Source organism: Mercenaria mercenaria, chromosome 13, assembly GCF_021730395.1.
Source record: "Mercenaria mercenaria strain notata chromosome 13, MADL_Memer_1, whole genome shotgun sequence".
Taxonomy (NCBI): Eukaryota; Metazoa; Mollusca; class Bivalvia; order Venerida; family Veneridae; genus Mercenaria; species Mercenaria mercenaria.
In genome coordinates, this window is record NC_069373.1 from 51,300,210 (window position 1) to 51,325,252 (window position 25,043).

At 36.6% G+C, this 25,043-nt stretch overlaps 1 protein-coding gene across 1 annotated transcript in view; it reads left to right on the top strand.

Annotated features, from left to right (window-relative positions):
- Nucleotides 1–218: 218 nt before the first annotated feature.
- The window catches only part of LOC123528882 (ATP-dependent DNA/RNA helicase DHX36-like), a 41,580-nt gene continuing 16,755 nt past the window's right edge, over nucleotides 219–25,043 (top strand). The window contains exons 1-17 of the mRNA XM_053520891.1: nucleotides 219–354; nucleotides 4,436–4,794; nucleotides 5,151–5,229; nucleotides 7,101–7,111; nucleotides 9,988–10,135; nucleotides 10,361–10,687; nucleotides 11,856–12,001; nucleotides 13,341–13,415; nucleotides 13,751–13,846; nucleotides 14,002–14,081; nucleotides 14,902–14,976; nucleotides 15,526–15,692; nucleotides 16,289–16,370; nucleotides 18,990–19,121; nucleotides 21,806–21,908; nucleotides 22,478–22,565; nucleotides 24,413–24,533. Of these exons, the coding sequence (XP_053376866.1) occupies nucleotides 279–354; nucleotides 4,436–4,794; nucleotides 5,151–5,229; nucleotides 7,101–7,111; nucleotides 9,988–10,135; nucleotides 10,361–10,687; nucleotides 11,856–12,001; nucleotides 13,341–13,415; nucleotides 13,751–13,846; nucleotides 14,002–14,081; nucleotides 14,902–14,976; nucleotides 15,526–15,692; nucleotides 16,289–16,370; nucleotides 18,990–19,121; nucleotides 21,806–21,908; nucleotides 22,478–22,565; nucleotides 24,413–24,533 (2,165 nt within the window). The 5' untranslated portion in view covers nucleotides 219–278. The remainder of the gene's footprint in view (nucleotides 355–4,435; nucleotides 4,795–5,150; nucleotides 5,230–7,100; nucleotides 7,112–9,987; nucleotides 10,136–10,360; nucleotides 10,688–11,855; nucleotides 12,002–13,340; nucleotides 13,416–13,750; nucleotides 13,847–14,001; nucleotides 14,082–14,901; nucleotides 14,977–15,525; nucleotides 15,693–16,288; nucleotides 16,371–18,989; nucleotides 19,122–21,805; nucleotides 21,909–22,477; nucleotides 22,566–24,412; nucleotides 24,534–25,043) is intronic.

Below are 25,043 nucleotides of genomic sequence, written 5' to 3' on the forward strand. Positions count from 1 at the left end.
CATGATTCATGAATTACTCTTATTAAATATTTGATCTATAAAATGTCCAAATTTTGTTGAAATATGTCCAAAGGTCAGCGAGATATATACAAAATTGTAGATATGGAGTTAGAAATTTTGCTGAGTATATGCACAGGCCAGGGACAGGGGTCCAGGCCCAGGGACTAGAGATTTTCGCTGAATAATCCGATTCGGTAATTAGAATTTCTTTTCGATTCAATATCCGATTCGAGAATTAGCTCCGGAAGTAATTTACGACGATCCGTGGAAAAATTTTGATGCTACAAGCTTTTAGGCTTAGTTCAAGGACAGCAGCCAGAGATTATCATACTTTGGCAACCTGTTTTTATAACGGTTAGAAGTGATTTGTGTTAAATTTGTTCGTCAATGTTAAAATTGCAAATTGAAAATTGAGCGAGTGACATAGTGTTCGGATATGTAAACTCTTGTTCCAACTGTATCAGTAATTCAATTTACTATTCAATTACTAATTGATCAGGTCTGATATCCGGGCACTTCAGCCTATCGCGTTCCGTAGCAACAAGCGGGTTGAAAGTAAACACCAGTTTGTTATTGGAAAGCGTTGCATAATTCGCTAGTGTTTGTCATTTTTCTTTGCTTAAAGCACAGGAGTCTGAAATTCTATCAATAAGACTCCAGAAGTCTATGTTTACAAAGATTAGGAAGGGTTATAATTTTTATAAAGATAGACTTCTGAAGTCTTATTGATAGAATTTCAGACTCCTGTAATAGCCTATAAACCGAGATGAACAGAGGAATTAGGGACAATACGGACCACCAGACAACCCGGACCATATTTGGGACAACCCGGACCATATTGGGGACAACCCGGACCATGTTCGAGGATGACCCGGACCACGTTTTAGGACGACCTGGACCATAATATTACATTTTACTTCAAAATATAATAATATATATGTGAGCAATATTCATTGTCAGTAAACTTCATTTACCGACAAACGTTTTGGATGATCTTATCGTGGACGACAAAGACCATCATTTAATGAAGTTTTGTAATCCTTTAATTGTCATCAAAATTGTCAAGTGTGTCTTTTAAACATGATTATTGAAATAATTGCAATTTTGTTTGCCTTTTCATGTAGGTGCAATACATACATATCTTTAATCATATGTTAATTGAGATACTTACCTTTTCATGTTTTAAATGTGTGACATACGTATCTTTAATCATACGTTAATTGAGATACTTACCTTTGCATGTTTTAAATGTGTGACATACGTGTCTTTAATCATACGTTAACTGAGATACATAAAATGTGATAATGCTTATTACCAAATAAAATGTGATAGATAATGCAACAATGTTAGTCTTTCATCATTTAAAACATGTAACATACATGTCTTATTCCTTTTTCGTGAGTAATATTTGGTAAATGAGAGGGAGATATATAAAATCGGCTGCAGTGTTACTTGACGTGTTTTCGTTTGCCCTGTGTTAAGGGAAAATGTGAATGGATTATTTATATTTGTTCATGTACAGTGCTCGCGCTGCCAGTCGACATTATCGCCAAATGGCGATTATTTTATTCAAATGTTGATTAAAACGCAATTTTTGGCGATAGAAAATGGCGATTAATTTATAACAATGCTCAAAAAAAAAATACATAGCAAAAAATTGTTGGAACATACGTAATTTTATCGACAAAAATGTGTGAAGTCGGTAGCATGAAGTGTGTTTGCCCAGAGGCATAATTACCCCCTAGACTAAATTACCCCCTATAAACGGTGACCTTTACACGCTTAATTGATTTGTTTATCGCCAACACGCGTACGCTGTATACTTCACTAATTGATCCACAGGTGGGCACTATTGATCGTATAGAAGTTTAAAGCAACAATTATCATCACTTTATCCTTGATCATTTAATCGCCATTAATTACCAAACAAATTAATTAAACATAATTCCTTCAGATATGGAAGTCCTATGTCTGACTCGAGACTTTTTGACGTGGACAAGTGTGTTTTTTGCATTCTGTTTGTCCGCGGACAAGCACAAATTAACAGTAGGGATATTACATTAGCTTACACATTCTTTTTTGACCTTTAGAAAGTATCTTACCTTGACTGGCTCAGTAATTTCCTTAAATCCACTTAATTTTACCCGTATTTTTCAAAACCCAGATTTTAGAAATATAATATTATCACTGACACTTTCTGTGACTAAAATAACCTAACTTAAATTTACGCAAATTTTTGACACCTGCCATCAGAAACTGGGTTTAACCTGTTTGACAATTTGTTTCTTTTAATGTGTGCCGACACTAGCAGAACAAAGAAGACACCGGCAGATCAAAGAAGTCAACGGCAGATCAAAGAAGACGTGCATGTATTCCATGTGATGTCATAGTGATGTCACTGCTATTGACAGGACCAGCATAACACACACTTGCTATTTAAAGTGACTGACTTTGAGTGAGCACTGGAAGCTTGATTTATTTTTTGCTGATATGGAATTAACTTTTTTAATTGTATTCATATTTAAAGGGTTTTCTTGGTTTGGGCAATCATTGCAGGAGTGAAAAAAAATCTTTACATGTAATTTGCAGTTTAATCACATTAGATTCACAAGATTTACAAGGATAAGAAAACAGAATCGCTGGCATTTTCAGTGAATTTGTTATTTACTTTAAATTAATAGACTTAAACAAAGACAGGAAATAAGAAAAATAGTAACATTATATTAAGCATATTTAGTTCCTTTTTCAACTTGCATGTCATGGTGCTAAATCTTTCCACGTTTTCCCTAAAATCTTGTGACTTCTCCCTAAAATCTCTCCACTTCTCCTTAATCTTAGCTGAGGGAGAAGTGGCTTCTCCCAAAAATCTTAGCCTACTTTCATCACAAAAAGTATTAATGATCATTCTAGACAAGAATTCACAATGGGTCATGTCACTTACTAAAATGGTATTTTCAGTGACATTTGAATACAAACAACTGAAGATATTCATAAATGTATGATTATTCAAAGTCTATGATAAATATGAATAATGATAACTGAAAAATAAAGTGTGTTTAAGTGTTTCATGAAATAAATATTAAATAGTTTTTGTGTTTTATGTTTTTCATCGAAATGCTAAAGCGCGCCCGAGGTACGCATCGCCAAGTTTGTCTATTAATTTTTCTTCCCTGAAAAAAAAGTGGCTATTAATTTATAATGGCCAGGGCTAGCACTGCATGTATTATATAATGTAATAGATTGTTATGTTGTATTGTGTGCTGCTTGAACTATTAATAAATCTTTAAATAAAAACTTTGCATCGTTTTCTTTTTCAGTCACATCGTAATATTTGCAATAGAACTGCCGGCAATCATTTTCTTACTTACAACTATTTTGATTAATGACAAACTGTAAACTAAATTGAACTGTAATCAGGCATTGACAATATCACAGCTTTTATGCAAAACACTGGGTCGTCCATAGTATATGGTCCGTGTCGTCCATGATATGGTCCGGGTCGTCTATAAAATGAGCCTGTAAGTTAACTTTAATAAAAATGAGCAATGTTCGTATTAGACATTATTAGTAATTCTGAAACTTCAAAAACATGTATTTGGTACAAAATAGTGGCCTAGAACACAGCTCAGTTTGTTCTGAAACGTGGTCCGGGTTGTCCCAAATATGGTCCAGGTTGTCTGGTCCGTATTGTCCTATGGTCCGTATTGTCCCAGTACCGAACAGAGTAACCGTCAATGTTGGGTGGTAAAAACCGCCCCGGTCAATACTTCCTGAAGTGGTCAGTACCGGTCAATACTGGCCGATTGGTCAATACTGGTCAATTAGACAATACTGACTGTTAAGATATTTTGCAAAGTTTAACAACAATTCTAATATGACCAACAATGCTTTAATCATCACAACGATGTTATGTTGACGTCACGTCAATGTGATATTTAGCGCCATGTACGCATCGAGAAATAGCGCTTTCAAATTTCATGAAATATTTTACTTAATAACATGTTTTAATTAAACGAAATGTCACATTGCACAAATGTTTTGATCAATTTATACACATACTGAATTAGTTATTCGCTTTGGCAGTTTGCTGAATAATTCGCAATAATTTTCGCTCGAAATGAATTCTGCCATAGAGACAAGGTCAAACTAATGACTTGGTCAGGAATTACATATAGCAAGGACACATCTGTGTTTGTTGTATCTGTAATTCTGAATGACAAGATTGGATCTAGTTAAATATGTATAATAGAACATGACCCTTTTTAAAACAGACCCTGTTGGCGTGATGCAGTGACCTAGTGTACTGATCTCTCAATGTGTCACAGCTTCTACCATGCATGCTTGTATTGTAAATCTTCAATATGTATTAACTATTATTCATGAGTCTCTAAATTTAATTTTTTGTCCTAGCATAAGTGACCTTTTCCTGTTGCAGAAATGTACAGGGATGACAGAAGAGGGAGAGGATATAGAGGTCAAGGTCACTGGGGTCGAGGAGGTCAAAGGAGATATAATGATAATGATAGAGGTCATCCAGAAATGGAAGAAGACAGATATGAAGCACATGATCCGGGACACGGTTACCGGGGAAATAGAGGAAGGGGAAGAGGAGGTAGACGTGGGGGATCAGGCCGAGGACATAGAGGTTATGCTGAAGACAGGAGAGATGAGAGACCAGGTGGATCTGGACGAGGTGGTAAGGAAAGGCCTCCGCCAGGGCTGAAGGGGAGGGAGATTGGCATGTGGTATGCTAGAAGAAGCAGAGCAAATGCTGAACAGAGGGAGAAAGATCAGGTTCGCCAAATACAGTACCAACTGGGTCATCTTTTTGCTTGTACATGTATTTCATACTGACTGTCATATTATACTCATAAGTTGAAAATGTGGTCATGGATTAAATATAACAGGATTTTAACTTGTTCATGAAGTCAGTGTATTTTAAGAGAAAAAGGTTTGAACATACATGTACTGTATATTACTATTCTTTACAGAATATATAGAAATAAATTACAGAAATAGATTGGAATATATTCTGATGTCAAGAATGTAATATTTTACAAATTTCTAGGAAAACTAACACTATCACTGAGTTAGAAATTGTAGATTTAAAGCTGTTTTGATAAATTAATTTTGGGTTTTTTGAATTTCAGCGCCCAGAAGTGAAGATGGTTCAACATCAGGAGCAAAATATTCGTCAGTTGCTACATGACATAAAGTCTAGTAGAGATTGTCACCTCAGCTAGCAGAATCTGGTGCTGAACTACCTCCCGAGAGGTAAATGTGTATCGGTAATTTTTTATATCTGTTTGACACATTATTGTTGAGGTAAAAAAAAAAACAGAAACGTAAATCTTGACGTGTCTTAAAGATGCACTGTGCTCATTTAACCCTTAGCCTGCTGGCGGCATATGGTTCTGCCTTTGCGACCAGTGCAGACCAAGATCAGCCTGCACATCCGTGCAGTCTGATCATGGTCTGCACTGTTCGCTATTCAGTCAGTATCTTTTTGGTAAGCACCCCTTTTAATAGTTAATGGTACTGTCCAAATTGAAAGAAGGACAAGTTCATTAAAGAAATTTAGGAGGGTAAGGGTTAAAAAAAATATTTATCATTAGATTTTGATTCAGATCTAGAAAATCCTCATCAGATATATTTAACTTGGGTAAATATATAAATTGACTGTGTGTTTGTAGAGCTGCAGTCAACATTTAATCGTACTTAATAATAAAGTCATTTGTTCCAGCTCGACTATTGGAAGAGTAGTCTGAGCTATTCTACTTACCCAGGTGTCTGCGTCACACCTTGGTTAAAGTTTTGTATGCAAGTACATATAGCTGTCATTTAAAGGCATATATATTATTATATTATACCAGACTTATATAGCGCCCTTTTCATGATAAACACGTTCAAAGGCGCTTTACATATAGCAAACGCAGCCACACAGGGAGCGAAATTCATTCTCTACTAGTACAGACACAGAGCGATCTGACCAGAGGGACAGAGTGAGATAAAGCCCGCAGAACAGACAGAGAAATCAGAGAGAGATACAGGCCTGTCCGGCTAACTTAGCCTAGCTCTTTGCGAATAGACAGTCTGGTTCTTTAACGTGCCCGGTGTATAGCACCGATACACGCAAAGCTGTCTTTCCTGGGAAGAACCAGTACAGACCTCTTAGTCAGTTGGGAGACACTCAAGAGCATCTTAGAAATTTCCAGTTCCTGGACCGGGATTTGAACCCCGGACCTCTGGATTGGCAGTCAAGCGTGTTACCACTAGACCACCGGCCCACCTATGGCTATGAAACTTATTTTTTCTTTTTCTAGTTCAACTACCATAACTCTGACATGTACTTTTGGCAAATTATGCCGCCTTTTGGACTTAGAAAATCCTGGTTAAAGTTTTGTTGGCAAGTTACTATCTCCAAAACTAATGCAAATATTGAATTGAAACTTCACATGTTTTTTCAAGGTTATGAAATTAGGTGATAGCATCAAGTCACTTTACTTTGACATGCATTTTAGCCAAACTATGCCCCCTTTTGGACTCCCAAAACTAATGCAGATTCTAGATTGAAATTCTATAGATATTTTAACATCTAGTGTAATATTCCTGCTTTTGGGACAACAATTCGACTTGTAGAGCCTTGGCTGTCTTACAGACAGCTCTTGTTTAGAAGTGCACTGTGTTTACTTACACCTCTATTACTGTGTAGCATCTTAAACTTAATAGAGGGGGCTCCGTGGCCAAGTGGTTAAGGTCACTGACTTCAAATCACTTGCCCCTCAACAATCTGGGTTCCTGGATTTGAGCCTTATATGGCATATTGAATTCTTTATGTGAGGAAGCTATGGAAGGGTGGTTGTTTTACCTAGGTGCCTGCCCATGATGAAATAATGCACAGAGGGGCACCTGGGGTCTTCTTCCACAATCAAAGCAGAAAAGTCGCCATATGATCTGTAATTTTGTCAGTACGATGTTGGACCTAACAAAAAAGAACCCCCCGCCAAACATGATACTAATTTTAATTTAATATGCACACAAACTTGTTTATTTTATGTTTTAGTACATAGATTCTGAATAGAAATTGTTCATATTTTCAGATATATGCAGAGTAATATCTTTAAAACTTACTGATAATTATAAAACTTTGATTATTTTCCTGAACTTATGCAGATTCCCTTTGGTTATACGCCCAAAGGGACATATTATGTTATACCCCCGATGTCCGTCTGTCTGTCCATCAGTCCGTTAGCAATTTTATGTCTGCTCTGTTCTGAATGGCTCACTTCAAGGTCAAGGTCACATTTAGGGGTCAAAAGTCATATGAGTGTGTTTTGTGTCTGCTCTGTAACTCTTGAACTGCTTGAAGGATTGTAAAGAAACTAGGCACAAATGTTCACCACATCGAGACAATGTGCATAGCGCATGTTCCTGATGTCTCCCTTTAAGGTCAAGGTCACACTTGGGGGGTCAGAGCTCATCGCTCTGTAACTCTTGAACCCCCTTAAGGATTTTGAAGAAACTTGACACAAATGTTCACCACATGGAGACAATGTGCAGAATGCATGTTCTGAATGGCTAGCTACAAGTTCAAGGTCACACTTGGGGGGTCAAAGGTCATACCTTGCCCGTATATTGCTCCGTATTGCGGGTGCTCTTGTTATAAATTATGTTGTTCAGCATTTTTAGCAGTCTAGCTATTCTACTCACCCTGGCGTCGGCATCACACCTTGGTTAAGTTTTTGCATGCAAGTACATACAGCTATCATTTAAAGGCATATAGCTTTGAAACTTATTTTTTCTTTTTCTAGGTCAATTACCAACCTCACTGGGTCAAGTCCCATAACTCTGACATGTATTTTGAGCAAATTATGCCCCCTTTTGGACTTAGAAAATTCTGGATAAAGTTTTGCGTGCAAGTACATACAGCTTATACTAAAAGGCGTATAGATTTGAAACTTATTTTTTTAGCTCACCTGTTACAAAGTGACAAGGTGAGCTTTTGTGATCGCGTGGCGTCCGTCGTCCGTGCGTGCGTCCGTCCGTGCGTGCATAAACTTTTGCTTGTGACCACTCTAGAGGTCACATTTTTCATGGGATCTTTATGAAAGTTGGTCAGAATGTTCATCTTGATGATATCTAGGTCAAGTTCGAAACTGGGTCACGTGCGGTCAAAAACTAGGTCAGTAGGTCTAAAAATAGAAAAACCTTGTGACCTCTCTAGAGGCCATATTTTTCTTGAGATCTTCATGAAAATTGGTCAGAATGTTCACCTTGATGATATCAAGGTCAAGTTCGAAACTGGGTCACGTGGGGTCAAAAACTAGGTCAGTAGGTCTAAAAATAGAAAAACCTTGTGACCTCTCTAGAGGCCATATTTCTTAATGGTTCTTCATGAAAATTGGTCAGAATGTTCAACTTGATGATATCTAGGTCAAGCTTGAAACTGGGTCACGTGGGGTCAAAAACTAGGTCAGTAGGTCTAAAAATAGAAAAAGCTTGTGACCTCTCTAGAGGCCATATTTCTCAATGGATCTTCATGAAAATTGGACAGAATGTTCACCTTGATGATATCTAGGTCAAGTTTGAAAGTGGGTCACGTGGGGTCAAAAACTAGGTCAGTAGGTCTGAAAATAGAAAAACTTTGTGACCTCTCTAGAGGCCATATTTTTCATGGGATCTTTATGAAAATTAGTCAGAATGTTCACCTTGATGATATCTAGGACAAGTTCGAAACTGGGTCACATGTGGTCAAAAACTAGGTCAGTAGGTCTAAAAATAGAAAAACCTTGTGATGTCTCTAGAGGCCATATTTCTCAATGGATCTTCATGAAAATTGGTGAGAATGTTCAGCTTGATGATATCTAGGTTAAGTTCAAAAGTGAGTCACGTGCCTTCAAAAACTAGGTCATTAGGTCAAATAATAGAAAAACCTTGTGACCTCTCTAGAGGTCATATTTTTCAATGGATCTTCATGAAAATTGGTCAGAATTTTTTATCTTGATGATATCTAGGTCACATGTGCTCAAAAACTAGGTCACTATGTCAAATAATAGAAATAACGACGTCATACTCAGTTCAACACTGGGTCATGTGGGGATAGGTGAGCGATTCAGGACCATCATGGTCCTCTTGTTTATTATTGGCCGTAGGGAAAAACCCGAGACCACTTTTCTGTGGTACAACATGGATGGTACCTCCAATTTTTAGGTGTATTTTGACATATCTATACCTTGTAAGAATTTTTTTTTCTTTTTGGTTAAATTTCTTCCCTTTGTTGTTCCTGCCCTTTGGACTTTGATATTTTACTGAGGACCTTCTTGTCCTCAAGTGCAATGATAACAGGTGAGCGATATAGGGCCATCATGGCCCTCTTGTCTTTTTCTAGATCAATTACCAACCTCACTGGGTCAAGTTCCATAACTCTGACATGTATTTTGAGCAAATTATGCCCCCTTTTGGACTTAGAAAATTCTGGTTAAAGTTTTACATGCAAGTTACTATCTCCAAAACTAATGCAGGTATTGAATTGAAACTTCAAATGTGTCTTCGGGGTTATAAAACTAGTTGATAGCAGCAAGTCCCATAACTCTGACCTTCATTTTGGGCAAATTATGCCCCCTTTTGGACTTAGAAAATCCTGGTTAAAGTTTTGCGTGCAAGTACATACAGCTATTACTAAAACGCATATAGATTTGAAACTTATTTTTTCTATTCTAGATCAATTACTAACCTCACTGGGTCAAGTCCCATAACTCTGACATGTATTTTGGGCAAATTATGCCCCCTTTTGGACTTAGAAAATTCTGGTTAATGTTTTACATGCAAGTTACTATCTCCAAAACTAATGCAGATATTGAATTGAAACTTCACATGTGCCTTCGGGGTTATTAAACTAGTTGATAGCACCAAGTCCCATAACTCTGACCTTCATTTTGGTCAAATTATGTCCCTTTTTGAACTTAAAACACTTTTGATATTTAACCTTTTTGGTTAATAATTTCCTGCTTCTGGGACAATATTTCGAATAGCTTGGCTGTCTTACGGACAGCTCTTGTTTTGTTTAAATTGTACTTTATTTACAGTGAAGAAATGGATTGGTTTGATGAAGACAAAAAGTTCAAAAAGGAATTTTGTAAGTTCAGCTTGTTGTTATGAGATAAGCCTTTGAAGTAAAATTTGACAGTATATTTTCCTTTTTATGCTGTCAGTGAGGAATAATCTTGATCCAGAATTATGACACTTTATAAACAATAGAAAATTTTAATTTCTTGGTTAGAATTTTTGTTTCTGTCCACTTCTATGGAATGTTATTAGAACAATATCTATGGAACTTTACAGACTTGTTTGTCATCACTAGGTGATGAGTACGATGGCCAAGAAGCTGAAGAAAGAACTTCAAATCGAAATGTCAGAAGAGAACCTGAAAGTACAGAGCTTCGTGTCAAAATAGAAACTGGAACAGCTGACCTAAATATTAAAACAGAAGCTGGAACTGCTGATCTAAATATTGAAACAGAAGCTGGTACATCTAATCTAAGTATTAAAACAGAAGGTAGAGCAGCTGATTCCGTACTGGAGCCAGTTATTGAAATACTGGATGATGAGGATGATGAATTACCAGCAATAACGGAGATGATGAAGTTCAATGAAGAGGAGGATTATATGATAAAAGATGATGAAGAAGGTAGGGGTTGATAGATGATGATGAAGGTTGGGGTTTGATAGATGATGATGAAGGTAGTGATTGATGGATGTTGATAATGATGAAGGTAGGGTTTGAAAGATGATGAAGGTAGGGTTTGATAGATGGTAATGGTTGGGTTGACATGATGATGAAGGAAGGTTTTTGAAAGATGATGAAGGTAGGGGCTGATAGATGATGATGGTTGGGTTGACAGGTGATGATGAAGGAAAGTTTTGAAAGATGATGATGGAGGTAGGAGTTAAAAGATGATAATGAGGGTAGGAGCTGATAGCTGTTGATGAAAGTAGGAGTTGAGAGATGATGAAGGTAGGTGATGATAGAAGATAATGAATATAGGAGTTGACAAAAGATGAAGTTAAGGGTTGACAGATGATGATGGTCAGGGTTCACAGATGATGTGGTAGGGGTAGATAGATGATTATGCAGAAGGAATTGACAAAGGTAGGCAGGCCTTTTTTCATCTGTTTGGGAAAGCCGCCATCACCAGTGGAATTGGAAAAATGTTCTTAGAAATTAATATGACATTGGGAAAAATTCAAAGTTACTATAATGTATATAAAGATGTTTTTTGTGTGTAATATTTACAAATGGGGATGGCGTTTTACTAATTGTTTGACAGTATATTATAACTGTTGTTTATATAACCAAAGTCAATGTACAAGATAGCAAAACAACAAAAACCTCTTGAAGATATAATGGTTATGTGAAAACTGTAATATCATGATAATAAATTTTATATTTATAAGAAGTTAAATTTGTTGGGTTTAACATCACACGGTCATAGGTCATATGGCAACTGGCCAGCTTTAATAGAGGAGGAAGACCCCGGGTGCCCCTCTGTGAATTATTTAATCATGGATGGGCACCTGGGTAAAACCTCCGACCTTCTGTAAGCCATCTGGATAGCTTCCTCACATGAAGAATTCAATGCCTCGAGTGAGGCTCAAACCCACATCAATGAAGGGCAAGTGATTTGAAGTCGGAGACCTTAACCACTCGGCCACGGAGACCACTACAGTTATAAGAATTCTTCATTCATCAATAACAGATTAACAAGGTTAAAACATAACCTGATAACTTTTACAATAATCACCAATTCATCAAATACAGATCAACAAGATTTGAATATAATTTGATTATTTTTCAGTTATAATAATCCCTGATTCACCAGAGAGAGATCAGCAGGATCTGGACAGGCAGTTATCAGAGAACTTCAATCAGAAACAGGAAAATCTCGCTTATCAGCGCATGCAGAAGTTCAGACAAAAACTGCCATCTTATAATGATAGACGAGTAGGGCTTTTTTTTAAGCTTGACTGTTTGAAAAAAAAATTAAAGAGTAGAGGTATTGTAACGGTATTCACCTTTTCGCCTGTGTTGGCATCAGAATCCATGTTGCACATTTTGCATGTAAGCAGGTTTCTCTAAAACTGCCAGCCCAATGAATTCAATAGTCGCACAAATATTTGGTATCATGAGGTTACCTCACAGGACAAGCTACATAACTCTTGCTTTTATTTTGTTAAAATATGCCCCTTTTTAACTTCAATAGATTTGAGCCGCGCCATGAGAAAATCAACATAGTGGCTTTGCGACCAGCATGGATCCAGACCAGCCTGCACATCCGCGCAGTCTGGTCAGGATCCATGCTGTTCGCTTTCATAGCCTATTGGAATTAGAGAAACTGTTAGTGAACAGCATGGGTCCTGACCAGACTGCGCGGATGCGCAGGCTGGTCTGGATCCATGCTGGTCGCAAACCCACTATGTTGGTTTTCTCACGGCGCGGCTCATTTAGTTAAAATTTCACGTGTAAGGAGGTTTTCCAAAGCTACTAGACCAAATGCTTTCAAATTTCTGAATGACTTTGGCATCATGTAATGACCTTATATAGCAAGACACATCTGTAGCCTTACTTTGGTAAAAAACTTTGTCCCTTGTCAAGTAGATTTTTTTTGACAATTTTGTATGTAAGCATGTTTCTCGGGAATAACCAGACCAAGTATTTTCAAAGTCTCCACACATCTTCAGTATTATAAGTTGACCTTATGTAGCAGGTTTCATAAATCTGGCTTACATTTTAGCAAAGTTATGCTCCCTTTTCAACTCCAACAATTTTACTATAGTTTCTATATGTAAGGTAGTATTAGGTTGAAGGGTTACAAATAGTTGAGCGTACCGTTAGTAGACAGCTCTTGTTTTCATTTGAACTGGAACCCCTAAGTAGCGAAAAACCCTTGCAGTTGAACTTTTTCTTTTGTCTGGAAGCTGCTTTGTTTAAACTAATTTCACTTAGCTTGATTACAGACCATTTGAGCCGTGCCATGAGAAAACCAACATAGTGGCTATGTGACCAGCATGGGTCCAGACCAGCCTGCGCATCCGCGCAGTCTGGTCAGGATCCATGCTGTTCGCTAACGGTTTCTCTAAATGCAATAGACTTCGAAAGCGAACAGCATGGATCCTGACCAGACTGCGCTGGTCGCAAACCCACTATGTTGGTTTTCTCATGGCGTGGCTCATTTGTTATGTTCTTAGTTCTGACACAACAAACTGTTGCTTTCTGTAATACTTTATAAACATATCTGGATAAATATGAAATCTTAACCTCTTTGATATTTCTGCATTTTCAGAAAATTGTAAATATGATACATGCAAATCAAGTTGTGGTACTGAGTGGAGAAACAGGCTGTGGAAAAACTACCCAAGTAAATGAGTTATTGTTAGTAGACTGATTTTAAAAAAGATAGTAATTGGTCATGATTTCTGCATTTAGCTTAAAAAGATAAACTTCTGCTAATTTTAGAGTGTATTTATTGGAATTGCTTAAGAAAATAGTAAAAAATATTATCCTTTTTATTGTTTCCTTTCATTAAGTAAAAGAAAGCAGGAAAAGACATAACTGGTTTTAGAAAATACTGTTAAAGGGAGAAAACTCAAATTGAAGATTTGTTTTGAGTAAGTAATAATGTACAGAAAATGTTTATTAATTTACTTTATGAGCTCCTCTTACTATTTTAAAGCAGATTGATGTGTGTTTTAGGTACCACAGTATATCCTGGATGATTTTATAGAGCAGGAAAGAGGGTCACAGTGTAGAATTATCTGTACACAGCCTAGACGTATAAGTGCAATATCGGTAAGTGAAGGGCTTGAAATTTCAAGTTTCCTTCCCATTTCATACCTTAATCTAGATATTGCTTCTCTTTCCAGTGCTTGTTATTGGCTGGGTCTTGTCCACACTATGAAGTGTTTTATAAAAGTTTATAATATATGACATTGTGTCTTTCATAGGTAGCCGAAAGAGTAGCTGCAGAAAGGGCAGAAGCATGTGGGAATGGGAACTCTGTTGGATATATGATTCGTCTTGACAAGTAAGTAAAAGCTGGTAGTACAAATTTTAGTCCAGCCTGCCTTGTTGATCTACAGATGTTGCACTGTTCTTCATAATATTGTCATGATAGTTTCAGAGGAATTGAAGTTATCTAGAACATTTGGATGTTCATTTCTTGTCTACCTAGCTTGTAAAGAGAAGGACATACGGGTTGTAGATCACCTTTTTTTTTCGCTAGGAAAAAGACAAGCTACATGTGTACAACTGTATAATTTACAGTCTTTTTGAAAATTTGTAAGTAGGCAAAAAATTTTTTATCATGTCTGTCTGTGTAGGACAGATGTTTTCCAGCCCTCGGGACAGCACTGTAAGAAACATTGCTTGTGCTTGGTATGGAAGCACCTTGGATATTAATAGCATGAGAACCACCTCTGTAGCCTAGTGGTAGATTGCCTGTTTTGAATACAGGGCATAGTGGGTTCACTTCATAGCAACGCCATACCAAAACATGAAAAATATTACTGGTACTAGTAGCTTCCGCAATGGTGCTACACATTAAGAGGATCATAGTTTAAGGTACCACAGTATATTTTATTAGCTCCTCTTTCTATTTTAAAGCATGTTGATCTGTGTTATATCCTGAATAATTTTGTATGCTGCCAGGATGTATAATTGTCATATCCTGCTCACTGCTACAAGTAGACACTGTCATTTATATGAATGAAAAAAAATGTTGAAAAAGCCCTAAACCTGAATGCACTTAAACACACACATTGACCAGCATGACAGAACTTTTTTTTTTTACTTTTAAAAAGTAGCATTAAACCCCCAATAAACTGTATCATTTTCTCCTGTTTCAGTAAGCTTCCCAGAAATGATGGGTCTATACTTTATTGTACAACTGGTATTTTGTTGAAAGTGCTTGAGAGTGATCCGTAAGTATATTGACCATTTTGATGTAATTATTTGCAAAGATTTATGTCCAAAATTATTCAGGGGCTTCCTGGCTGTGTGATTTTAGTCAGTGACTCCAAATCACTTGCCCCTCATTCACCTAGGATTACATGTACATGGTATCAAAAAAATTTTATGGGAGAGTTTGAAACCTTCATGAATATTACCCAATCTGCTGTATACAAGTTCTAAGAGTATTCTAAGATTGGACCAGAAGTACTTGTAAAATTATAGTTAGATACTGTTGTTCATCATTTCTCATTGCATATATGTATACTTACAACCTGAATTTGTATTACAGCAGTATGGGTGTGGAACCTGCCTTGGGGTGTAAAATTCTTTCGTGTGAAGAAGCCATCCAGCTGGTTTACAAAATGTTGGGTGGTTCTACCCATGTTCCTACTCGTATGGCAGTAATGCAATGAGGGGCATATGGGGTTTTCCTCCACCATCAGAAGCTGGAAAGTAGCCATAAAACGTACAATGTGTCAGTGTGATATTAAACCTAACAAAACATTCTATTCATTCAGGTTATTACATAAAGCCACACATATCATACTTGATGAGATACACGAGCGTGATCTGTTGTCCGATTTTCTCATCATCATTCTGAGGGATATCCTACAGAGACGTCCAGATCTCAAGCTGATACTCATGAGTGCTACACTCAATGCTGAGGCATTCTCAAAATACTTCTGTGAGTTTAACTTGTCTTTTTTCAGCAGTTAGAAGTTTATTATATTTGCCCATAACCAAAAGCAAAATAAGACTAGAGTGAGACCTAGTGAGATAATATTACAGTAAAACAGTGATTGCTGGTAGTTGCTACCAGATTAGCAAAATGCTGCAGTTATCCAGGGTTTTTGAGAAATTGGAACATAGAAATAAAAAAGAAACGGCTGGGGACCACATTAATTGTTTCAGCAAACTCAGGGGCCACAAGCTATCAGTGATCGAGCAGGCAGGGTTTTACTGTATTTCTAAATGCAGTTGTATATAGTGGAACCTCTAGAACACACACTGCTAGGAAGACTAAAATATGTATATTGTGGAGAAGTTGTGTCTCTCCTGAGGTTACGGTAATTTACCAATGGGAAATCAAATATATTCTCTTTCTAGGGTGGTATTAGCTCCAAAAATGTCGTTAATAGAGATAATAATGTATTATTATTAGGGCTGTCACCATTGATTGTTATATTGATATTTTCCATCAGAGTCACAGGTTGCATTTTTTTTTACTCGACAAATATGCATATGAGTGCATTAGTATAAAGAAAAGTGCTCATATTTCAGATGATTGCCCAATGATCAATGTGCCAGGATTTACCTACCCTGTGAAGGAGTATCTTCTGGAAGATGTCATTGAACTCCTCAGGTTTGTTTATACAGTAGAATACCGACTGCTCAAGGTCTCAAGGGGATGAGCAAAAGTTTTGGGTTATCTGGGGCTTTTAGCAATTCAAACATAGAAATATGTAAGGGAAAAGGTTTAGAATCAGATTTGCTTGAGTCAGCTCAGAAGCTTTAGGGATCGAAGCTTTAGCAAGTGGTGTTTCAATGTATAAGGTATATACAGTCCTAGACTGGGACAGGCAGAGATTGGTCTTTGTTTGCAGGTGGCTTTTATTTACAGGTTACAAGCAACTGTAAATGTTCTTTGATGAAAAACATTTAAAAAATATTTTGCTGAAACAACTAAATTTAGATTGTTTTTACCTATCCCAGCACTTAAAAGCTCAGTTAGCACTCGGTAATGAAAATATTTCTTTAATTTTAAAACAAAGGGAAGAACTGTTTTAATACAGTTTGGCCGTCAAATCGAAATATATGTAAAATTAATAAACCTACTTTTAATATCAGTTTGTGAACTGAATCGTTTCTGCTACCGCACTGGTTTTTAGCTCGACTATTCATAGAATAGTAGAGCTATTGGACTCGCCCATGCGTTGGCGTCCGCGTCGGCGTCCGCGTCCCGATTTGGTTAAGTTTTTGTATGTAAGCTGTTATCTCAGCAACCACTTGTGGGAATGGATTGAAACTTCACACACTTGTTCACTGTGATAAACTGACCTACATTGCACAGGTTCCACAACTCTATTATGCTTTTTTACAAAATTATGCCCCTTTTTCGACTTAGAAATTTTTGGTTAAGGTTTTGTATGTAAGCTGGTATCTCAGTAACCACTTGTGGGAATGGATTGAAACTTCACACACTTATTTACTGTGATAAACTGACTTACATTGCACAGGTTCCATAACTCTATTTTGCTTTTTTACAAAATTATGCCCCCTTTTCGACTTAGAATTTTTTGGTTAAGGTTTTGTATGTAAGCTGGTATCTCAGTACTCACTAATTGGAATGGATTGAAACTTCACACACTTGTTTACTGTCATAATCTGACATGCACAAAGCAGGTCTCATAACTTTATTTTGCTTTTTTTCAAAATTATGCCCCTTTTTCAACATAGAAATTTTTGGTTAAGTTTTTGTATGTAAGCTGGTACCTCAGTATCCACTAATGGGAAAGGATTGAAATTTCACACACTTGTTCACTGTCATGATATGACATGCAGTGCAAAGGGTTAATAACTCAACTTCACATTTACAAAATTATGCCCCTTTTTCAACTTCGGAGTTTTTGGTTAAATTCCTATATGTAAGCTGGTATCTCAGTACCCACTAATGGGAATGGATTGAAACTTCACATACTTGTCCACTGTCATGAGCTGATAAGCACTATGCAAGTTCCATAACCCTATTTTGCTTTTTAGCTCGACTATTCATAGAATAGTGAGCTATTGCACTCGCCCATGCGTCGGCGTTTGCGTCGGCGTCCGCGTCCCGATTTTGGTTAAGGTTTTGTATGTAAGCTGGTATCTCAGTAACCACTTGTGGGAATGGATTGAAACCTCACACACTTATTCACTGTGACAAACTGACTTACATTGCACAGGTTCCATAACTCTATTTTGCTTTTTTACAAAATTATGCCCCTTTTTCGACTTAGAAATTTTTGGTTAAGGTTTTGTATGTAAGCTGGTAACTCAGTAACCACTTGTGGGAATGGATTGAAACTTCACACACTTATTCACTGTGATGAACTGATCTACATTGCACAGGTTCCATAACTCTATTTGGTTTTTTACAAAATTATGCCCCTTTTTCGACTTAGAAATTTTTGGTTAAGGTTTTGTATGTAAGCTGGTATCTCAGTACTTACTAATGGGAATGGATTGAAACTTCACATACTTGTTCACTATCATGATCTGACATGCACTAAGCAAGTCCCATAACTCTACTCTCTTTTTTTTTCAAAATTATGCCCCTTTTTCGACTTAGCAGTTTTTGGTTATATTTTTGTATGTAATCTGATATCTCAGTATCTACTAATTGGAATGGATTGAAACTTCACACACTTGTTCACTGTCATGATCTAACATGCACTGTGAAGGTCCCATAACTCTACTTGGCATTTTTACAAAATTATGCCCCTTTGACTTAGCAGTTTTTTGTTAAGTTTTTGTATGTAAGCTGGTATCTCAGTATCCACAAATTGGAAAGGATTGAAACTTCACACACTTGTTCACTGTCATGATATGACATGCAGTACAGAGGTTCAATACCTCTACTTTGCATTTTACAAAATTATACCCCTTTTTCAACTTTTGTATTCATTCAATTGACAAGGCTGTTGAATAGTCGAGCGTTGCTGTCCTCCGACAGCTCTTGTTTACTAAATTATGTCCCGTTTTCGACTTTCGTATTCATTCAATCGACAAGGCTTTTGAATAGTCGAGCGTTGCTGTCCTCCGACAGCTCTTGTTAATATTCCAGTCCATGTTTTGAGGATCTACCCATAATTCCATCTTTTCTTGAAAGTACGAAAATGGCCCCACTCAAGGGAAAATGGAATGAAGTTTTTCACTGAAATGACCAAAATGTCTGTATATATTCAGGTTATTGCCCAATTTCATTTTAAGTTATGCTTTTAAGGTATGAAGTTCCAGACAAAATGTTGAAGAGAAGACCCAGAAAGCGCAGAGAGTTCAATAAGGCTGTGGAGGAGGAAGAAATGAGAGAGGCATGGCTACGTAACCTGGAAGGCGGAGTCAACACGAACATGAGGTATGTTTTAGTGTGATGTTGAAGTAAAGTACAAACAACAGTGACTAATACAGGAGGATAACAAAGTGAGGGAGATGTGGCTATGAAATCTGGAAGGTGAAGTTAATACTTAAACTGTTAAAAAGAAGACCCGAGAATTTAAAGTGATGAAGTTAACCCTTAGCCTGCTGGTGGCAAGTGATTCTGCCTTTGCGAGAAGTGCAGATGGTACTGTTCAAAGTGAAAGATGGACACGATAGGAAGTGGGGGAAGTGACTAGAGGTTTAGCTGTGAAATATTGAAGGTGGCAACAATGCTGATAAGGAGGTAAACAATGTTTTTACCAGATTTGGAAGGGCATTTAGTTGTGAATGCAACAGATGACATTTAAGGTATGTAGAAGATACAGGGAAAGTTTTTATGCCCCCGGTATCTACTGATGCGGGAGGCATATAGTGATTGTCCTGTCCATTCGTTCGTTCGTCCGTCCGTCCATCCGTGGAGGTTAACCAAATGGGACCGTTTCGTCTAGCCTCAGTACCCCTTACTAGAATGACTTGATACTAATGCAGATGTAACCTGTGACCATTCATCATCTTCAGACATCACCTGACCTCAGTTTTACCTTGACCTTGACCTCATTTTGAACTTAGGTTGCTTTATATGGGCCATCTCTTGGTTAACCAAATGAGACTGTTTCGTCTAGCATCAATACCGTTTACAAGAATGAATTGATACTAATACAGATGTAACCTGTGACCATTCCTCATCTTCAAACATCACCTGACCTCAGTTTGACAGTCAGAAGACTATTTTCACCAAAAATATTAGGGAGTCTAGAAATATTTGGCTAGAGCAGTTCTTTTACTTACGTGGAGTTATTTAACTATATTCTCACCATACTTTAGTATTAATATAATTTGAGGGCAGAATGAGAAACTATTGTGTCTTGTCCTGTATATACAGTTACAATAGTTTCATGCTCAGCCCTTATATTGTTTCACCATTTTAGACATTTATAGAAAAGGAAGATTGAAGTTTCAAACTTGAATATCTGTCTTGGTTATATTTGTCCTTGGAAGAAATTAGAAAAACTTTAAAAGCTTTGTATAAATATCATGGATAAATTAAAATGACAAGTTATTTTTTATACCCCCACAAACTTAGGAGTGAGCTTGCCGGTTGGTCTGTTGGTATATTGGTTTTCATGGTTTCTGGACAGTAACTCATGAAAGGCTTGCCAGATTTAAATAATTTTTGGTACACAGGTGTAACATCATAAAATACAGGTCAAGTTCGTCTTTGAGGTCAGTAGGTCAAGGGTCAAGGCCACAATGACCCGGAAGAGTTAAACGGTTTCCAGATGATAACTTGAGAACGCTTGGGCCTAGGATCATGAAAGTTGATAGGGAGGTTGGTCATGACTCTGACTTTGTTCTTGGTCTGCATTGGTCGCAAAGGCAGAATCACTTGCCGCCAGCAGGCGAAAGGTAACAGTAACAAAAAAGGACATACCGTAGCTCTTTGCAGGATTAAAAACATACTTGCGTGACAGATTTGTACAACATGATTGGCTGAAGAGGACATTTCTGATTCTAATGGGTATCACTTAGCTTAATGATCTGTGGATCCTGAGTTTGATCTCTGGGCAAGACTTGTGCTCTCAGTGACCATTGCAAGTCTACAGATCCTGTAGTTGTGAGTCCAATCGTTGGGTTATGTTCATCTGACAATTTGATAGAAGACATTGTCTCTGAAGTCATTTTGTCCTCCACCTCTGATTCAGAATGGAGAAGTTGGCAGTTACTTGCAGAGAACAGGTTTGTACTGGTACAGAATCCAGGAACACTGGTTAGGTTAACTGCCTGCCGTTACATAACTAAAATACTGTTGAAAAACAGCACTAAACCCAAAATGAAAAAAAAAAAATGAGATAGAGCTATGTGCAGGGCAAAAACTTCTTAATTATCTGTTATTACTTATGTGAAATAATAACAATATTATTTCCTTAAATGTAGTCCAACGAATTCCCGTATTTTTCTCACAAAAGAGTTTTTAGGGTTTTAGTGCACGGATTACAAATAACATTTATTCTTTCACCACTTGTACATAATTTTATCTTATCTTAATCTCTGTTCATTGTACTACATACTGTTTATGCCACTAAGAATTAATTTGTTCATAATACATCATTTTTATTCATGTCTTTCAATTCACTGTATATATTAGGATGATTTTTTACATTATTATGTTAGAGGACCATATGTTAGACTGGCTATAGCCAAATATGTTATCCTCTTTAAATAAAGTTATTATTATATATTATTATATTATTATTAATGGGGCTTACAGCCAAAATATACCAGGAGATAGCTCTCACTAAAGTAAACCAATCAGTATGTAATATATCCGAGTCTTTTCATTCAAAATGTCAGAGTTCTTTAACCCTTATCATTCTGGACACCATTGATTCTGCCTTTGCGACCAGTGTAGATCATAATCAGCCTGCACATTCGTGCAGTCTGATCATGATCTACACTGTTTGCCATTCAGTTGGTATCTTTTAGGTATGCACCCCTTTTAACAGTTACTGGTACTGTCCAAATTGAAAGATGGATAAGTTCATTATAGAAATTTAGCAGGGTAAGGGTTAAGAGTAAGGCAATAATTGTCTCAGACAGTCAATAAAAATCTTATATTTTCAGATGCTCAAGGGGTACTCTGGAGGCATTGAGATGTATGGACATGACAAAAATAGATCTGGAATTAATTAAACAGCTTATAAAATACATTGTTACCTCTAAAGATGTAAGTTTATAGTAGTACAGTATCACCTTAGGAAGTTTTGATAATATTTGAAGTGGGGATTGGAAAAAATGTGAAGAGTCTGGTTTGATAATTGTCTGAATAGGTGTTCTACTTTTCATTTAGCAAAGCAAGACAGTTAAATGGAATTTTTATGTCACAATGTCTTGTGTTAACTGTACTACTGTACATATGATAAGAACTGGTTCAACATTTACATTATTCAGTCTTAGTTCTGTGCTATTAGTCTCAAAAATTAACTGTGATTTTTAAGTCTTCTTAGTTCATATAAATTCTCATGATTATTATCATTTTAAAGTCAGAAATATTGCAGATTTCAAGGTTTTAAGCTTTTCCAGACATAGGTTACAAATGACTTTTTCTAAAAGATTTGTGTGTAACTAATATATAGCTTGGCCATTGTAACAGAACTATTTCAGACAATTCCTTTACAAGAAAACTTCAAAACAAATAACTGTAATGTGTAGATACTGATAAATTTAGAATACCATATCTACATTAAAGAATTTGTTCACCTATAGGGGCTAACATGAAATTAACTTATATTCTAGGATGGGGCAATTCTTGTGTTCCTACCAGGGTGGACAGATATCAGTGAACTGCATAAGATGTTGACAAGGGATACATTTTTCAGCCCCTGTAAGTATTCTATTCTAAGATTATAAATCTAAGTTGGAAACCAGTCTTAGGCTGCTGCCTTGTGATTGGTCAGTTTTAAGATGTGCTCAGAAATAACCAATCAGATGTTGGTGTTTGGGACTGGTCTTCAAGCTTGGTTAAATAACCTAGATGTTTATATAAAATAAATTTGTGTAATTTGAAGTTATTTTTATTAGCTCATCTGATTTTTTGAAAAAAAATGATGAGTTATTGTCATCACTTGAGCGGTTGTCGGCGTCGGCGTCGGCGTTGGCGTCGGCGTCTGCGTCGGCGTTGCCTGGTTAAGTTTTATGTTTAGGTCAGCTTTTCTCCTAAACTATCAAAGCTATTGCTTTGAAACTTGGAATACTTGTTCACCATCATAAGCTGACCCTGTATAGCAAGAAACATAACTCCATCTTGCTTTTTGCAAGATTTATGGCCCCTTTTGTACTTAGAAAATATCAGATTTCTTGGTTAAGTTTTATGTTTAGGTCAACTTTTCTCCTAAACTATCAAAGCTATTGCTTTGAAACTTGGAATACTTGTTCACCATCATAAGCTGACCCTGTACTTTAAGAAACATAACTCCATCTTGCTTTTTGCAGGATTTATTCCCCCTTTTGGACTTAGAAAATCAGTTTTCTTGGTTAAGTTTTATGTTTAGGTCAGCTTTTATCCTAAACTATCAAAGCTATTGCTTTAAAACTTGCAACACTTGTTCACCATCATAAGTTGACCCTGTACAGCAAGAAACATAACTCCGTCCTGCTTTTTGCAAGATTTATGGCTCCTTTTGGACTTAGAAAATATCAGATTTCTTGGTTAAGTTTTATGTTTAGGTCAACTTTTTCTCTTAAACTATCAAAGCTATTGCTTTGAAACTTGCAACACTTGTTCACCATCATAAGCTGACCCTGTACAGCAAGCAACATAACTCCATCTTGCTTTTTGCAATAATTATTGTCCCTTTTGGACTTAGAAAATCATTTTCTTTGTTGAGTATTATGTTTAAGTCAACTTTTCTCATAAACTATCAAAGCTATTGCTTTAAAACTTGCAACAGTTTTTCACCATCATAAGTGGACACTGTACATCAAGAAACATAACTCTATCCTGCTTTTTGCAAGAATGATGGCCCTTTTTAGACTTAGAAAATCATGGGTAGGACAATATTTCTATTACACCAAAAAAAATCAGATGAGCGTCAGCACCCGCAAGGCGGTGCTCTTGTTTTATTAATGTTTTAAGAACACATTATTTTTATAAAAGGAGGAATAGATGCGCTATATAGTACCAGTTCTGTAGTACATTATAGTTTGTTAACTGGGTTTATGTCTGGTTTCAATGGTGTTTCTGTTACATGTGTCACGTTCATTTTCAATGATTCTGCACTACAAGCCGATAATTACTTTCTTCCTCGAACAAGGGCCTCTGCAGCCAAGTAGTTCAAGTTTTTGAATTGGAAATCACTTGCTCCTCGTGGCCATTAGTGCTGGAAACTGTTTAGCATGTAGAATTTTTTTTATGTGAAGAAGCTATTCAGCTAGCTTGCAGAAGGGTAATGGCTCTAACAATTTGCCAGTTTTTGCATGAAATAATGTTGTGATGAGCACCATCGGTCTACCTCTAAAATTAAAGCTGGCAGGAAATAACGTCCTGATGGGCACCTTGGATCTACCTCAACCTTTAAAGCTGGAAAGTTTCTATATGACAGAAACTGTTTTGGTATGTATAAAACAGATCTAAGAAACATGGATTCAACTTATGATCACTTTTAGTCTTATCTTCTCCCTATGGAGCTGGTTGGGCATGCTTTGTCACGGCTAAATGATCCTATCTTTCAGCTGCTTTTCGATTGATACCGTTGCATTCAATGATGCCGACCATGAACCAGCGTGAAGTGTTTGACAGACCTCCAGAGGGAGTAAGAAAAATTGTCATAGCAACAAATATAGCTGAAACAAGGTATGTTCTTTATGGAATAACAAATATAATACTTAAAACTAGTAATACTGAAATTTTTGTGTTAGTTATACTGAAAACATAGAATTTTAGTCTTTTTCTTTAGAGAACGAATCATTTAAGGAACCATTTTATTATCAATATAACAAGTGTCTCCTTGCCCCTTTGGGAAGACTGTGCCTATGAAAGCAGAGTAGTGAAAGCACCAAGTAATTCTGTTGATCTTGAGAATACTGATTATAGTGCATTATCATGTAAAACATTAAATCATTAACATTCTCTGGATCTCAAGCATACTTTTAACAGCGCTCTATCCTCTAAAACCATAATTAACAAACATTTTCAGGAGGTATCATCTTTATGGGTAACCAGTGTTTACTATAAATAAACTTATATATACATGCACATACATATTGTTAGTCAATACAGTAATAAGAAATGACAGTTTTTATATAATATATATACAAATGTATTTTGTATGTATAATATTAGACTACTGTTGAACTTGACCTT